Source organism: Felis catus, chromosome B1 (genome assembly GCF_018350175.1).
Source record: "Felis catus isolate Fca126 chromosome B1, F.catus_Fca126_mat1.0, whole genome shotgun sequence".
Classification (NCBI taxonomy): Eukaryota; Metazoa; Chordata; class Mammalia; order Carnivora; family Felidae; genus Felis; species Felis catus.
This window is the reverse complement of record NC_058371.1, coordinates 189,027,742-189,045,412: the sequence shown is the minus strand read 5'-3', so window position 1 is coordinate 189,045,412 and position 17,671 is coordinate 189,027,742. Positions and strand designations below refer to the sequence as shown.

The 17,671-nt window shown below is 34.5% G+C and overlaps 1 protein-coding gene across 12 annotated transcripts in view; it reads left to right on the top strand.

Annotated features, from left to right (window-relative positions):
* The window catches only part of SLIT2 (slit guidance ligand 2), a 374,968-nt gene that overhangs the window by 259,940 nt on the left and 97,357 nt on the right, over window positions 1–17,671 (top strand). For all 12 annotated transcript variants that reach the window (XM_045056548.1, XM_023253270.2, XM_023253268.2 and 9 more), the window contains 3 exons: window positions 3,356–3,427; window positions 3,928–3,999; window positions 16,458–16,529. In XM_045056548.1, the coding sequence (XP_044912483.1) occupies window positions 3,356–3,427; window positions 3,928–3,999; window positions 16,458–16,529 (216 nt within the window). The remainder of the gene's footprint in view (window positions 1–3,355; window positions 3,428–3,927; window positions 4,000–16,457; window positions 16,530–17,671) is intronic.

Below are 17,671 nucleotides of genomic sequence, written 5' to 3'. Positions count from 1 at the left end.
TGCATGTAAAATTTAACACTTTCATCATGAATTCTCCTTGTTTTATAACTTTTTGTGCATGCATTTTCTAAAACATATATATAGCCTCACTTATATATCTTTTGTTTGCTTTAGTTGGAATATTTATCAATGAAATTAATTGCAGATTAGACACATCTAAATTTAGTTGTTACAATAAAATGTATTTGAGTGCCATTAGGACAATTAGTGATCATTATAAGTATTCTGGATTTAGAGACTTTAAAATAATAAATGAATTTTAAACTTTCTAAGGAAGCTCTTCAGTTATATATGATAGTAGAATTAATTTGACCACATTTGTGAATTAATGTCATTGATATTTCAATGCTGAATATGTCATTTCTTAAAACTTGTACTAAACAAATTAATTGGAAATGTAAAGGCAAAATTAGATGCCTTATCAATAAAGCTTCCATAAGGGTATAAACATGTTTCTTCCAATCATCATTGAATTCCATTCATATAATATATTTTGCACAGGTAGAATACAAAGGGTGAATGAATGAATGAATGAATGAATGAATGAATGAATGAGTGACTACTGGTTTTCTTATTTTCAAGAACTTGAAATGATATTTATGAAAAGTAATCATATGAACTAGTTTTGCATCACTGTTTGCATTGAAAGAAATCTTCCAGATGCTAAGAATTTTTATTTTTTCTCATCATAGCTTTACATTATTTTGAGCTAATCTTTAACAAAATGAAACGATTCTTCATTGGCCTAGATTTGTAGAAAGTCATCTAGTCAATAGTCTTGCATCTATAGCTTGCTTTCACTGTATTTTCATTGATTACATTTTAAACTTCTTAAAATCTAACTACAAGAAGGGATCACAGCAAAAAAAAAATTAAAAAATGTGTCTCTAAACCATCAATCTATAACATTCTGATCAATAGTGTAACAGTGAAATGATTTAAATGTCCTTTGTTATATTTAGAGATTTTGAAAAAAGTACCTTTTCTTCAGACCTAGATAAATAATCCAGATACCAAATCCATATTTTCTTCATACAATTTATTTCTTGTCTTCTGGGGTAAATCTGCCCCTTAGGAGCCAACAAACCTGGTGGAGGAGGGATATGTGATAAATGACTAGAATGTAGTGAGATAGAGCAGAGGCACAGAGAAGAGAATGCCCTTGGATGTATAAAGAAAGATACAACTAACCTTACCTGAGAAAATAAAGTAAGGCTTCAGGAGGAGGCCATGCTTCAGTTGTCTTAAGACAACTAAGCCATGTTATTAATAATCACGTAAAATTATTACTAACCTAAATGGCCAATAATAGAGAATGATTAATTAATGATGGTCCATTTTGATAATTAAGTGTTATAAAGACATTAAAAATAACATCTCCCAAAATACTTAATAGTATTAGGACAACATGTATGGTATGATATTTGATACAAGGTATACAACTCAAAATTCTCTATACAGTAAGACTTCAAAGATCTAAAATAAATATATATAAAAAATTAAATTTTCTTCCTTATATATTTTGTAAATAAACTTGCATTTATCTTTAATGTGAACAAAATAATTTCTACTTCTTGGAGGGAAAGAATTATAACTAAATTACAGAGAAATAATTACCTTCTGTGTGAGAGAGGAAGGAAGGGACAGTAACTTGGGGAATAACTGGGTTCAGAGGATTAGAAGCAAATCCAGAGATTGAGACAGGGAAGAGAACCAGAGGTGCATGGTAACGCATCCAGGGAAGAAGTGTTGTTAGCACTATCAAATGCTACAGGGAGTTTAAGAGCAATGATGACTGTGGACACCCATTGCATGTAGAGATGAGGAGGTCAGTGTGAGCCCTGAGGCTGTTGAGGAAAGCCTGAAACTAAAGAAGGGTTTTGGAATCAGAAAAGACCAAAATGTAGGCATTTCTACTTAACCTTCTGGGGATATTTTGTTTGTTTTGATTTGATGTTCATTAAATGTTGCTGATACATATATCCTCATTCACATTCAGTTTTTACCAACATTCAATAAAACATGAACCAATGTATATGGCACATGTATAGTCAACATATATATATTGTTGTTGTATTTATATATGTATATAAATATGCCAATATAAACATGTATACCTAAATATATATTTGTATATATATTTTTTAATCCAGGCAGGAAAATGAAGCTCATGCTAGGTATTTTAACAGAGAGATTTAATATAAGGGATGAAATTAAGCAGTTGTGAAGGTGACACAGAGAACAGAAAGCTGCCTCCACATCCAGGTCTACAAAGATCTAAGAAGAAAAGAATGTTATACGAAGTCAGGAGGTGGCCCCAGCAGGAGCTAAAATTAGGAAGGAGATGAGACCACTGCTGGGGACATCCCCTGAGACAGAGAAAGGGAGAATATCCTGGCTTCTTGCTTCATCCTACCTTCAGTCTCCACCAGTGCCTCTCATTGGCCAAATTCCACAAAAATCAGTTGGCAAGTGAGCCTGGGATTATATGGTTCCCAAGAGTCAGCCTCTGGGATACAAAGAGAAGAGGGGAAGGGATGGGAAATGTTTATTACAATGTTCACATGGATAGAAATGAAGCTGAGAGGCAACGTTTTTGATGGATATGATACTGAAGGAAATGTATTTGTGTGGTTCATAACTTAGTGGGTAAAATCGTGTCTTTCTCTGAAAACACAACCATAGATTTATTTTCAACTCTGATTTTGGTGCATGATCAAAACCACTTCAGTTGTGTTTTGAATGCGCTTTGCTGCAGTGGTTTTCGCACGAAGTATTCAGAGTCCGGCCAGTCTTACCGAAAAGTACCTATGGTATTTAATGGATTGGAATTTAAGATTTACCTCATAAGAAGCTGCAAAATTAATTTTCTGGGCATAACAGCATTTTTAATCTATAATATGTTTTCTGTAGAGGAGATAAAAGGTTTATAAAATTTAATATTCAACAGCAATTTCCTTTGTGGAAGAGTTATAATTGTCTTTGAAACATGTTATACATCTGTTCAGTGTTATACATATTTCTCATACTGATATAAAGGTTATTTTAATGTACTTCCAAGTTAGTTTCTTACAGGTACTTTCTCTTTTATACAAAGTCCAGACTTAAATATTAATGGACCTGTAATGCCTAAAAATCAGGATATTTTTATTCATTTTATAATTGCCTTGTTTTTATTCCCAATCTTGCCCCACATTTAGGGCACAGCACAATTAATTTTAGTACTTATTTTTGAGGAAAAAAAGAATCACTCACGAAGAGCATCAACGTGGCTTCTTGACATGCATCCTGGGCTTGAATTAAACATCCCTGAGAGCTCACGTTTCCATTTAAAAATTGAATTTTTTCATTGCAGACGTTTGGAACAGAACTCAATCAAGGTCATCCCTCCTGGAGCTTTCTCACCATATAAAAAGCTTAGACGAATGTGAGTGAATAATATTCTAGAATATATGTAATTTTAAAAATTATACAGGTCATGACCGTGCAGACATTCACTTAAGTATGAATATTTGAGTGTTTGACAGCTTAAATATTAAGTGATGTGACTATCCGATTGCTAGTTTTATAATACTGTGATGTTAAAAGCTAAACTATGTAATATTTTAACGTTCTGTGTAATTTAACATATTGATTCACACCCGCGTGAATTTATGTGATCAATATAGTATGCAGTCAAATCTTAGATGTTCTATTTTCAAAAATAAGACATGGCAGCTTTTATAATAATTTAAGAAAAGAGCCAGTAATTGATTTAAAAGTCTGATTTTTTTTAATTTAAGATGCTTCAGATGTTTTATGTTGCAAATTTTATACATGTATTAATAGGTGCGAAATTGACATGTAAAGGCAGTAAATAGCTTTCTCCCGCGGTAAATCCTCACTGACATTCTATTTAATTTAACCTAACCCTGTTTCTAATCTTAGTGACCTGAGCAATAATCAGATCTCCGAACTAGCACCAGATGCTTTCCAAGGACTACGCTCTCTGAATTCACTGTAAGTATTGACCACGTCGCCAAAGGAAAGCAGAATAGGCAACTAATACTGGCTCCATCTTTTACAAATTTGGATTTAAGAAAAAATAACCCTTTAATTTTTTGTCATGAATTATTAATAATATTCATTATTGTTAATCTTAATGAATTTCATCATTTTCATGGAAGACTGCTACCTGTCACTAAAATCAGCCCATTTTTAAGGGTATATATTTTAGGATTTGATAGTTTTGCTATTTAGAAAGCAAGGGTAAGAGCCTCTAAATTATTCTGTATTTATATTATTATTACTGACACCTTTTTGTTTCTGAAATATAGCTGGAATGTGTATTTTGGAACATTCTGGTCATTGTTATATTTATAAGCCTCAAGCCAGCAGCCACTCTGTCCTGAGGGCAATATTAGTCCCCTCAGAAGGATGCTCAGTGAGGTCTTATGGAGGGAACAGTTGAAGATGTGCAGTGAGAGGCCCGCTCAACTCCCTGCTTCATCTCCTTAAGACTTCCCTGAAAGAACCAGCTTTAATCTCTCAAAGAACAAAGATAATAAAAGTATGACAGCTTTTTAACATCAAAAGGACTTTCAGAGAGATAACTATATAAATTAAAATTACTGTAAAATAAATGGATAAAGGCTGCTATTCTTTCAAATTTGTAAAGGAATCTTCAGAAGTCCACCAAGTACAGTCAACTTGAGTTCAGATTGTAACTTTAAAAGTTGAACATGGAGGCTGGCATGTATTTTCCTAAGAGTTGAAGCTTAGAGAAGGATTCTTATTGTTATCAATGACTGCAGAGCTCTTGAGAATTTCAGAAGGCAGTGGTGGCCAGCGGGAGGTCCATGATACACACGTGTAAGGCCCAGATAAACACCTAGGGCTCATGCAGCACTCCACACTCAGTCATCCCTGGGGAGGAATAGACAGAAGTGGTCATCCGGGCACATGGAGACCCAGGTTGCTGTGCTGGTCTGCTCAGAAAACTACAGTTTTCTTTGAAGAAAGAAAATGGAATCTGCCTAGGTTCTTTTTTGTTGTGGATGTTAACCACCTCTGGAATTAACCAGAGGAAGTCCAAGACCTGGGGAACAATTGTCGGCAGAAAATGTAGAATGTAGACCGGTGTTGCTGTTAGACTGAGCTGGCAGATTCTAAAATAACAAAGATTAATGTAAAACTCCATTAAATTACTCAATCAGATGGCCCATGAATTATGGGGTATGCCACTCTGGACGGTCATATTGTCCAAAGTAAATAGAGACAACCTTCCATCCACACAAAAGGACAGAACAAAAGTCAAGTCATTGTACCAATCCCTGGTCCGTCAGGTATCTGTGCCTCAAAGATGAGTAGTAAAATGTCAAAAGAGAGAAATGATTGGAGAATTCTTATTAATAGCAGTTTTGCTGACAGTTTACTGTTAAGTTCTATTGTCTTAATGCTAATTGACACATTCTGGTTGTGAGAATTAAAATAACTGATAAAAAATAAAATAAATTTAAAAAGTAATAGACCATAATTGTATATATTTATTATTATATATTTATAATTATATATAATATATAAGTTCTATGTACTTACTATATTATAAATTATGTTTAATATGACACTGTATTAACTACAAAGATATATTTTATTGTATTATAAATAATGTATTTATGAATATTGTATATTTTACATTATTGACATAGCAATGTTATATTAATATATATTATATTAATAAATACTTAGTTACAACTAATGATTATATTATAATTATATACTTATCCATATAAATATAATAGACTCATAGCAAATAGTAAAATAAATAAAATGTGTAAAGCAATGTACTTGCTGAATTGAGATTTTAATCTTCATGACCAGAACTCTCATGTACAGTTTTTTTCAGAAAGCCATAACAAAGCATGATCTTTCCTTATGGAACTGACTTTTAGTCAGCGAATTAAATCACTGGGGAATTCCTAGTTCAAAACCTAGTCATATACAGAAGAGTGGGAACTGTTTTCCAGAAATGCAACACCAAATAGTACCCTATAATGTCAGAAAACAGACGTTTTTAGGGACACCTTGGGTGGCTCAGTCAATTAAGCATCAACTCTTGATCTCAGCTCGGGTCTCCATCTCAGAGTTGTGAGTTCAAGCCCCATGTTGGGCTCCATGCTGGCTGTGGAGCCTACTTGAAAAAAAACAAAAACACAAACATGTTTATCGAGAGAATCAAACAGCTGTGCTATCCTAGAGAAAGTCCATGTGCTGTAACTGGTAGCATTTTCCTCATTGTGTTCACATTTTGAATTGACCTTCCAAAGATTAATTTATACCTCTTATAAAGTATACAACTGTCCAGACTCACAATAGCTTTTTTTTTTTTCATTTCACCACAATCCTACATTCCACAGAGATGTGGGACCCTATTGTGTCCTAGGCCCTCTTCAAGGCCCTGGGGATACACAAGTGAACAAAATACAGAAACTCCTCTCTCGTGGAGATGACCAATGGTAAACTAGATACTGGTCAGAAGATATAGTATATCTGATGATTAAGAGTGCTGTGAAGTAAGGGGCGCATGGGTGTCTCAGTCACTTAAGCATCTGAGTTTTGATCTCGGCTCAGGTCTTGATCTCAGGGTTGTGAGTTCAAGCCCCACATGGGGCTCTGCACTGAGTATGAAGCCTACTTAAAAAAAAAAAAATTCTCTGAAGGAAAATAAAGAAAGCAGAAGTGATAAGGAGGCCAATGGGGAGGAGAGCTGAAATTTTAAACAGGAAGGCCAGCAGAGGCCTCCCAAGAAAATGATATTGGGCAGAGACCTGAAGACTCGAATTGTAGGAGTGAGTTGTGCAGATACATGAACAAAGAGCATTCGAGACCAAAAGAACAGCTAAACTCTAAGGCCCTGAGATGAGAGTACGCTGAGTGTTTCAAGAAAGAGCAAGAAAAAAATGTGACTGGAAGCGGGCAGATGGTTGAAAATGAAATAGTGCAGAGGTTGTGGTTGTGGTTGTTGATAACAGCAAGGTCTAGGACACAACCATGAGGACAGAGGGACAAAACAGGTTGACAGACAACAGGTTTGTGGGAAAAGAATAGGGTTGGAGATCGTAATGTAATAGTGAGGGCTTAAGTCTTTGGAAAGGAGTACCGTGACGGGGGTTTGTGGGTAACTGTGGAAGCCATGCAAATCAGCGACACTACCTTTTTTTTTTTAATCCAGTTTTTACTTCTACAGGCTTCTCTTACATGTCTTTCTAGAACATACTCAACTACATAGGCAGTTTAATTGAATCACTGTATTTACTAAAGAAGCGAAAATAATTAAGGATGATATGATGCCAGATTTTATTGAATTAAAAAAAAACACTTTAAATTGTTATTTAATCACCAAAATAGTGTACCTTAGAGAAAAATGAACCTGATTTATTGAATATTTTAAGGTCTCTCCTACTAAATAATTGCATTAGCATTTACTTTTATTAACATTAACAGTATTTTATTGCATGTTATTATGTTATACTATTAGTATATTTTATTATTAATATAACATATTAATGACAAAAGAGCATTCAGAATACATGTGTCTATTGAATGATTTCATACTCAGGGCTTTTACTGCTGTCATTGTGACAACAACAGTATTTCTATAATATTTAACAATGATTTCTTAGGAATTCGACATATTAGTGTACTAGGCATTACCTGTACACATCTTCTATTGTTTCCCATTTACTGGTTGAAAACATCATTTTATATCACAAAATAAAAAAGTGCTGTAGTAGCACAGCATAGTGACTAAGCATAGAACCTTTAGCACACTAAGTGGCTGCCAGCACAGAGCCCGATGCAGGGCCTGAACTCACAAACTGAGATTGTGACCTGAGCCGAAATCAAGAGTCGGATGCTTAACTGACTGAGCCACCTCAGTGCCCTGGGACTTTTTTTTTTTTCTCTCTCTCTTTGGTAGTAACTGTCTTCTGCCAGATTTCAACAAGAGCAGAATTCAAAGACTGGCCACCGGCTGTTGCTGTTTCCTACTATCCTACTCTCCTACTATTGAAACTCACTAGGGTGAAACTAGGCTTAGAATTCTTTGCCTTTTGTCTGGTAGCAGGTACAAGAGCTGCTTAAGGTTTCCTTAAGATTTCCCTATTGGTCCAATGGGCTATAAAGTAATTCTCGATCAGCATACTCGTATACTGGAGGCCGTATGTTGAATATAAGTGATGTGTAATAAAATCAGAGAGAAGTTACCCAGTTTGTCACTGCTCGTATTTGGATGACATTATCCAGACCCCTCAGGTATTTATTTTCCTTTCAGCTGAATTCATTTTCATCTTTCAATTTCTTTTAAAATTTTCTTTCCCTCATAGGAATGCAGCACAAAGTCTCACTGGCCTCCTTGCACTTTATATCTTTATGTAATGACATGCCTTTGTCCCATTTTTATGGATTTTGGCCTTATTTTCTTGATTCTCCTCCAGCTTCTCTGTCCCAGTCTTTGGATTTTTTATATTTTTAAGTCATTTTTCCTTGCTACCATTTTGATCTCACTGCATATAAGAAAACTGTACCAGCTCTACTATTGCTATACCTTTCTGTAGAGAAATCTCATCCCATAACATTTACTGTTTCTTTATGATAATATTTTATGATTGACAGTCCACATACCCAATAATGACTACATAGATTTCCTTCATCCTTTTGTGATTCCCCCCATATTTATTTCCCTATGTACCCAAACTGTCTCATTAACAATAAACATCTATTTTTTTTAACATGATCTTAAAGAAAACAGCGATTTGTTGGAATAAAATGTTTCACAATATAATAAGACACATCTCCTAACCAGTCCTCCATTCATGTTATTTGAGCCAACTTTTAAGGCAAAAGTCCCAAATGAAAAACCTGCTAAATTATTTGCCCTTTTATTCTTTTTTACCTTTTATTTTTTTAAATTTTATTCCAGAATAGTTAATAATACAGGATTATGTTATTTTCAGGTGTAAAATATAGTGTTTCAATAATTCTATACATTACTCAGCGCTCATCATAAGTTCTTGATGCCCTTCACCTATTTCACCCATCCCCCCACCCACATCCTTTCTGGTAACCGTCAGTCTGCTCTTTGTAGTTGAGAGTATGTTCTTTAGTTTGTCTTTTTTCTTTTAACTTTTTTTTAAACTTTATTTTGAGAGAGAGAGGGACAGAGACCAAGAGAAACAGAGAGAACGTGAGTGGGGGAGGGGCAGGGGGGGAGAGAGAGAGAGAGAGAGAGAGAGAGAGAGAGAGAGAGAGAATCCCAAGAAGGCTCTGCATAGCACAGAACCTGATGCGGGGCTGGAACTCATAAACCGTGAGATCATGACATGAGCCGAAATCAGAGTCAGATGCTTAACCAAGTGAGCTACCCTGGCACCCTTGGTTTGTCTCATTTTTTTACTTGTTCATTTGTTTTGTTTGATAAATTCCACATATGAGTGAAATCATATGGTATCTGTTTTTCTCTGACTGGTTTGTGTCATTTAGCAATGCACTGCCTAGATCCATCTATGTTCTTGCAAATGGCAAGATTTCATTCCTTTTTATGGTTCATACTCTATTGTGTCTATATATATATAGAGAGAGAGACACTATATATATATATATATATATATATATATATAGTATATACGTATATATATATATATACATACATATATATACGTATATATATGTATGTATATATATATGTAAAACCATCTCTTCTTTATCCATTTGTGTATTGATGGACACTTGGGCTGCTTCCGTAGCTTGGCTATTGTAAATAATGCTGCTGTAAACATAGGGGTGCATATATCTTTTCAAATTAGTGTCTTGTATTCTGTTGGCAAATACCCAGTAGTGGAATTACTGGATCATATGGTAGTCCTATTTTTAATTTTTTGAGGAACCTCCATACTGTTTTCCACTGTGGCTGCACCAGTTTGCATTCCCAAAAACAGTGTGTGAGGGTTCCTTTTTCTTCACATTCTTACCAACACTTACTGTTTCTTGTCTTTTTAATACTAGCCATTTTAACAGGTGTGAAGTGATATCTCATTGTGGCCTTGATTTGTATTTCCCTGGTGATGAATGATGTTGAGCATCTTTTCATGTGTCTAGTGGCAATCTGTATGTCTTCTTGGAGAAATGCCTGTTCATGTCTTCAGCCCATTTTTTAATTTGGATTATTTGTGGGGTGTTTTGGTTTTTTTTGTTTTTTTTTTTTTTTGGTGTTGAGTTGTAGATGTTCTTTAGCTATTTTAGAAACTAACCATTTATTGGATATGTCATTTGCAAATATATTCTCCCATTCAATAGGTTGCCTTTAATTCTGTTGATTGTTTCCTTTTCTGTGAACAAGCTTTTATTTTGATGTAGTCCCAATAGCTTATATTTGCTTTTGTTTCCCTTGCCTCGGGAGACATATCTAGAAAAATGTTGCTACAGCTAACATCAGAGAAATTCTTGCCTGTGCTCTTTTCTAGGAAATGTTATGGTTTCAGGTCTTACATATAGGTCCTTTAACCATTTTTGAGTTTATTTGTGTGTCTGGTGTAAGAAAGTGGTCCAGTTTATTTATCTATTTTTTCTGCATAACTGTCCAGTTTTCCCAACACTATTGGCTGAAGAGACTCTTTTTCCCAATACATATTTTTGCCTCCTTTGTAGAAGATTAATGGACATGTTAATAGTGGATTTCTTTCTGGGTTCTCTGTTCTATTGATCTATATGTCTATTTTTATGCTAGCTCCTTACTGTTTTGACTGCTATAGCTTTGTAGTATATCTTGAAATCTGAGATTGTGATATTCCCAGGTTTTTTTTTTTTTGTTTTTTGTTTATTTGTTGTTTGTTTTTCTCAAAATTTCTTTGGCTATTTGGGGTCTTTTGTGGTTCCATATGAATTTTAGGATTATTTGTACTAGTTCTGTGAAAATTGCTCTTGGGATTTTTTGATATGGATTGCATTAAATCTGTAGATTGCTTTGGGTAATGTGGGAATTTTAACAATATTTATTCTTCTAGTTCAGAGTATGGGGTATTTTTCCATTTGTATTGTCTTCAATTTCTTTCATCAACTTTTTATCATTTTCAGAGTACAGGTTTCTGCCTCCTAAGTTAGGTTTATTCCTAGGTATTTTATTATTTTTGCTGCAACTATAAATGGGATTGTTTTCTTAATTTCTCTTTATGCTAGTTGATTATTAATGTATAGAAATGCAACAGATTTATGTATATTGACTTTGTATCCTGTGACCTTATGGAATTCATTTATGTTTTAGTAGTTTTTTTGGTGGAATCTTAAGGGTTTTGAATACATAATATCATGTCATCTGCACAGAGTGAAAAATTTACTTTTTCTTTACCAATTTGGATGCCTTTTATTTCTTTTTCTTATCTGATTGCTGTGGGTAACACTTCCAGTACTATGTTGAATAAAAGTGGTGAGAGTGGACATCCATATCTTAGGTAAAGGGATCTCATTTTTTCACCATTGAAGATGATGTTAGCTGTGGGTTTTTCATAGATGGACTTTATTATATTGAGGTATGTTCCCTTTAAACCTACTTTGTTAAGGGCTCTTATCATGAATAGATGTTGTAATTTGTCAAATGCTTTTTCTACATCTATTGAAATTATCATATGCTTTTTATCCTTTCTCTTGTTGACGTGTTCTATCGTGTTGATTTGATTTGCAAATATTGAATCACCTTTGCATCCCAAGAATAAATCCCACTTGATCGTGGTAAATGATTTTTTAATGTATTTTTGTTGCTAATGTTTTGTTGAAGATTTTTGCATCCTTGTTTATCAACGTTATTGGCCTTGTAGTCCTCTTTTTTGTAGTGCCCTTATCTGATATTGGTATCAGAGTGATGCTGGCTTCATAGAATGAATTTAGAAGATTTCTTTCATCCTCTATTTTCTGGAGTTGTTTGAGAAGAATACGTATTAAATCTTTAAATGTTTGTTAGAATTCATCTGTGAAGCCATCTGGTTTTGGACTTCTGTTTGTTGGGAAGTTTTGTTTTTTTGTTTGTTTGTTTGTTTGTTTTACTGATTCAATGTCATTGCTGCTAATTGGTCTGTTCACATTTTCTATTTCTTAAATTCTGCATATGAGTGAAATCATATGGTATTTGTCTTTCTCTGGCTGACTTATTTCACTCAACATAATATACTCTAGCTCTATCCACATCATTGCAAATGGTGAGATTTCATTCTTTTTGATGGCTGAGTAGTATTCCATTGCATATATACACCACATTTCTTTATCCATTCATCAGTTGGTGGGCATTTGTGCTCTCTTCATAGTTTGCCTATTGTTAATAATGCTGCTACAAACATCGGGGTTCAGGTACCCCCTGGAGTCTGTATTTTTGTATCATTTGAGTAAGTACCTGTTAGTGCAATTGCTGAATCATATAGCAGTTCTATTTTGTATTTTTGTATCATTTGAGTAAGTACCTGTTAGTGCAATTGCTGAATCATATAGCAGTTCTATTTTTAACTTTTTGAGGAACCTCCATACTGTTCTCCAGAGTGGCTGCACCAGTTTTCATTCTCACTCATAGTGCAAGATGGTTCCCCCTTCTTGGCACCTTATGTGGAGTATAAGAAACAAAACAGATGACCATATAGGAGGGAGAGAAAAGACAGAAACAAACTATAAAAAACTTATAAAGATAGCAAACTGAGGTTGGTAGAGGGAGGTGGGTATGGGATAGGCTAGATGGGTGATGGATATTAAGGAGGATAGTTGTTGGAGTGCCTGGGTGACTCAATCAGTTATGCATTCAAGTTCAGCTCAGGTCATGATTTCACGGTTTATGGATTTGAGCCCTGCATCAGGCTCTGTGCGGACAGTTCAGAGCCTGGAGCCTGCTTCAGATTCTGTGTCTTCCTCTCTCTCTGTGCTTCCCCCACTTATGCTCTGTCTCTCAAAAATAAATTTAAAACATTAAAATTTTTTTTAATGGAGGGCAGTTGTTATGATGAGCATGTTGTGTTGTATGTAATTGATGAATCACTGGATTGCACTCCTGAAACCAATATTGCTATTGCACTATATGTTAACTAACTAGAATTTAAATAAAATTTTGAAAAGAAACATTTTTTTCTTTTTCTCCCTGATTCAGTTTTGGGAGCTTATATATTTCTAAGAATTTATCCATTTCTTCTAGGTTGTCCAGTTTGTTCATATATAATTTATCATCATATCCCTTTGTATTTCTGTCAGCTGCCATTTCTCCTCTTTTGCTTCTGATTTTGTTTATTTGAGTCCTCTTTTTTTGGTGAATCTGTCTAAAGGTTTATCAATTTTGTTGATCTTTTCAAAGAAGCAGCTCTTGATTTCATTGATCTCTTCTATTTTTTTAGTTTCCACTTAATATATTTCTCTATTCTTTTCTTTATTTATCTACTGATTTGGAGTTTTGTTTGCTTTTCTTTTTTTAGCTCCTTTAGGTGTAAGTTTAGGTTATTCATTTGAAGTTTTTCTTGCTTTTTGAGTAAGAAATGTGCTGCTATCAACTTACCTCTTGGAATAGCTTTGCTGTATCCCAAAGGTTCTGAACTGTTGTGTTTACATTTTATTTTGTCTTCATGTATTTTTTTTTATTTTGTCTTTTATTTCTTTGTTGACTTATCCATTATTTAGTAGCATGTTATTTTACCTCCTTGTATTTGTGTTCTTTCCAGATTTTTTCCTTTTTTTAAACGTTTACTTTTGGGGGGGGAGGGGCAGAGAGACAGAGGGTGAGAGAGAATCCCAATCCGCTCTGACAGCACAGAGATAAATGTGGGGCTCGATCTTATGAACCATGAGATCATGATCTGAGCCAAAATCAAGAATCAGACGCTTAGGGGCGCCTGGGTGGCGTAGTCGGTTAAGCGTCCGACTTCAGCCAGGTCACGATCTCGCGGTCCGTGAGTTCGAGCCCCGCGTCAGGCTCTGGGCTGATGGCTCAGAGCCTGGAGCCTGTTTCAGATTCTGTGTCTCCCTCTCTCTCTGCCCCTCCTCCGTTCATGCTCTGTCTCTCTCTGTCCCAAAAATAAATAAACGTTGAAAAAAAAATTAAAAAAAAAAAAAAGAATCAGACGCTTAACCAACGGAACCACCCAGGAGCTCCCAGGTGCTTATAGTTGATTTCTAGTTTCATAACTTGCTCCTTAACTCTTATATGGGTCCCCACAATTTATATGCATCCTATTTCCTTTTTATATTTCACTGGGTTCAAAATATGAAACTCCTTTAATATTCAAAATTTCTATTTTGGGTTCCTCTTTGAAATCATACTTGGCTCACTTCAGTTGTATTATTCTGGCGCAAGGACAAGTGATGCATATTCAACAAACAACGGTTGCCTTCAGTTTAATTGGACACCAAGCTTAGAACCTCGTAAAAATTCCTGACACATAATAAGCATATGATATCTCTTGTTAAATTTAGTCAGTTGAATGATATTGCATTGAATGTCCTGAAATAGTGCCACCTTGATCTGCTCATGTGTGTTCCCATAAGGCCTCTGACCTTAAAAAAATGCATTTATTATTGCTTATCCTTTCTTAATTCCCTTACCTCTTTGATGCTAACAATACAGAGTTCTCTCTTTTTTTTTCTTAGATTTTTAAAAATAGTTTTTCTCTAATTGATCTACCTTATTTAAAAGCATCTATATTCTGCACAAATGAACTTTTATGTTATATGATATAACTATACCACTGGGATCTATACAAGTAGAATGTCTCCTTACACAATATAGTCTGCAGCCATATTTATTTATTCCCTTGAGAATTTCCTTCCTATATTGTAATACATCCCACCTCTCACTGACATCTTAAAAGGAAACAACAGCTTTTCCCTCACTCTTATTCATTTCTCTTGAATTGTTATTTTAGTCCATTTCAAACAGAAATCATATACTGCTGCCAAACATATTAATTATTTAGATTCTCATTTCAGCTTTTTCCTTTACATATTGTGACATCCTTTATGTCTTTTCTGAAAGAACATTTTTCTCATTTTCAGAAGAAATAGGATCAATGTAGAGAATATAAAACATAAAGAAAAATATATAGATGCAAATTAAAATCACCTCTGAATGGCAAATTGCCTGCCATCCAGAGATTTTCTGCTTTTTTCCTTATATACGTGTATATATATTTTTCTGAACTAAATTAAGATCATACTATAATGTACTTCTTTATTGTTTTGTTCAACTTTAATGTTATATTAACACTTTCATGTCATTAAATATTTCTCAAAATCTCATTTTTGTGAATGTGAAATATGCATTTAACCAATACCCTTTTTGGGGGGGTTTGGAGATATTTTATTTGTGTCAATTTTTCATTGTTATAAGTTATGCCATGATTGACATTTTGTACACAAAATACTGTGTTTGTGATTATTTTCTTCAGCCCCTGAAAGTAAAACTAAGTAAAATTTTTTATAATTGTCTTTACAACTCTTGGTATGTATTGCCAGTTGGTCCCCCTAAGGAATATAATTTCTGTCTTTTCCCATTCATTATTGTGGTTCCCTACTTTGGGGGTAAAAAATAGATAGGCATCATGGCAGACCTGTTGCTAATAGCCAGCATGATGAGTCAACCCATTTCTGTTCATCTGTTGTTGAAATCCCCTCATTTCACCCATCTTGTTAATTATTCCTGAATTTGTCCACTTGCTAACTTATTTCTTCAATTGACTCCTCAAACAGTGATCACTCATCAATCCAATGTTAGAATGTCACTGCGTACCCAAATCAATGCAAGGTGCCAGGTGTGTTGAAGGGACTAAACCGTGGTTCTTGCACCAGGTAGCTGCACATAGTGGCTGATCAGAGCTAAATACCATGAGGATACATTCCTGTTCATGTTTTTGGAGAAACGTGCATTTCAAAAATGTTTCTGTGCTCGTATTAGTGATCACTTTCTACACATACCTTACAATTCTCAAGCATATACATTATGTAACAAAAAGCTTACCTTTATGTAGATTCCTTTCACTTTTTACCAGTATGATTAGCCTAAAACTCATTCCTTTAATGAGCAATGAATTCCACATTTAGTGTTCTCCTTTTTTTATTTCAGAATGCAATACTGTGTGTGTGTGTGTGTGTGTGTGTGTATGTTGAAAAACATGACAATTTAACAGTGAACGTTTCTATGAAAAGGCATTAAATAATGGAATGAGCTCACTTTTGTTAATTTTCTTTGTTTTTCAATGTTTTCTGAACTTTCTACCGTATGTATATATCTGATCTATAATCAGGAAAAAACACATTTGCAAATTGAAGTTTGTTCACTCAACTATAGTTTTTATGATGTATGGAGTACTTACTAACCTCCTATATGCCTGAATACATATATGTTGGGTCAATTTGTTATGCTGGCTTGATGTCTAATTTCTTTTTCATTTAAATCATGTTCTTTTCAGTGTCCTCTATGGAAATAAGATCACGGAACTCCCAAAAAGTTTATTTGAAGGACTGTTTTCCTTACAGCTACTGTAAGTATTTGATTGTTTCTGATCTGTTGAACCAAATATAATATTTTAGTCAGTGTACCAGCTCGTATTTTCATGGAAGCTTCAGAAAAACTCGACCCCAAATGACATAGTTTAATGAAATGGAAAAGATTAGTCTAGTGCAGCTCACATTGATGGTGGTTATTTATTTGAAGACACAGCACTTTGAAGTTGTCTCAAAACCTTTCTCTCCACCCTGTCAGAAATATATGCTTCCTGGCTACTCTGTCATTTAAAGCTTGTGCAGTCCCTGCCCTTTGTGAAACTCTCTGTTTTGATTTAACAGTAGTTGGGAAGGAGAGTGACATAGTGATATGTTTATCCACCTTTGTCGAAAGAATGTGCAGGGGTAACAGTGCTGGAATAAGGGCCAGAGCACAGCAATAGCACCCAGCTTGGTATATACTGAGAAGATTATCTATAAATCGCTGGATTGCATCTTTTCAAAACCATTCTGCTTAGACAATAGCTACCATTCATTTGTGTCAAAAGAATTTACTATACATATATGTATAAGAACAAAACCTGGCCACAAAGTGTTTAAATGAATGCTCCTATGGAAAGGAAATTGGAAGAAATATGCTAACATTAAGATGATTACTGTTAGATCATCAAATTCTGTTCAAATCACCAAACATACGTAGACTTCTGCATTCAGGGGATACAAATATGACGATGATGTACTGTGCTCTCTCAACTAGTTCACAGCCAGTTGACTCTAAACTTCTTAAGTTTAAAATGGTACTTTCTCTGTCGAGTGTATACATGTGTTGGTGTCAGGGTTTGTACCACTGATCTTGTATAAATTTACTCCTAATCCCCCAAGACTTCCCAGACGTAGACCTCTTCCCTTACTGGGTAAATGTAAGTTCTTACTTACATCCTAGTCTTCATGTTTTAAATTTTTATCAGTATCAAGAAACATATTCTATATCACAGTCCAATTTCATACACAACACACACAGACACACACACATGAAGCAAATTGTTAACTAAATAATATTTAGCCTTACTGTGTGTAGTGCTCTCCATTTTGCTACATTCTCTCTCTCTGTATGTCTCTCCCTCTCTCTTTTCAATCTCTTTAATACTGTACAACCCAAAAAATTGATTTTACAAGAGAC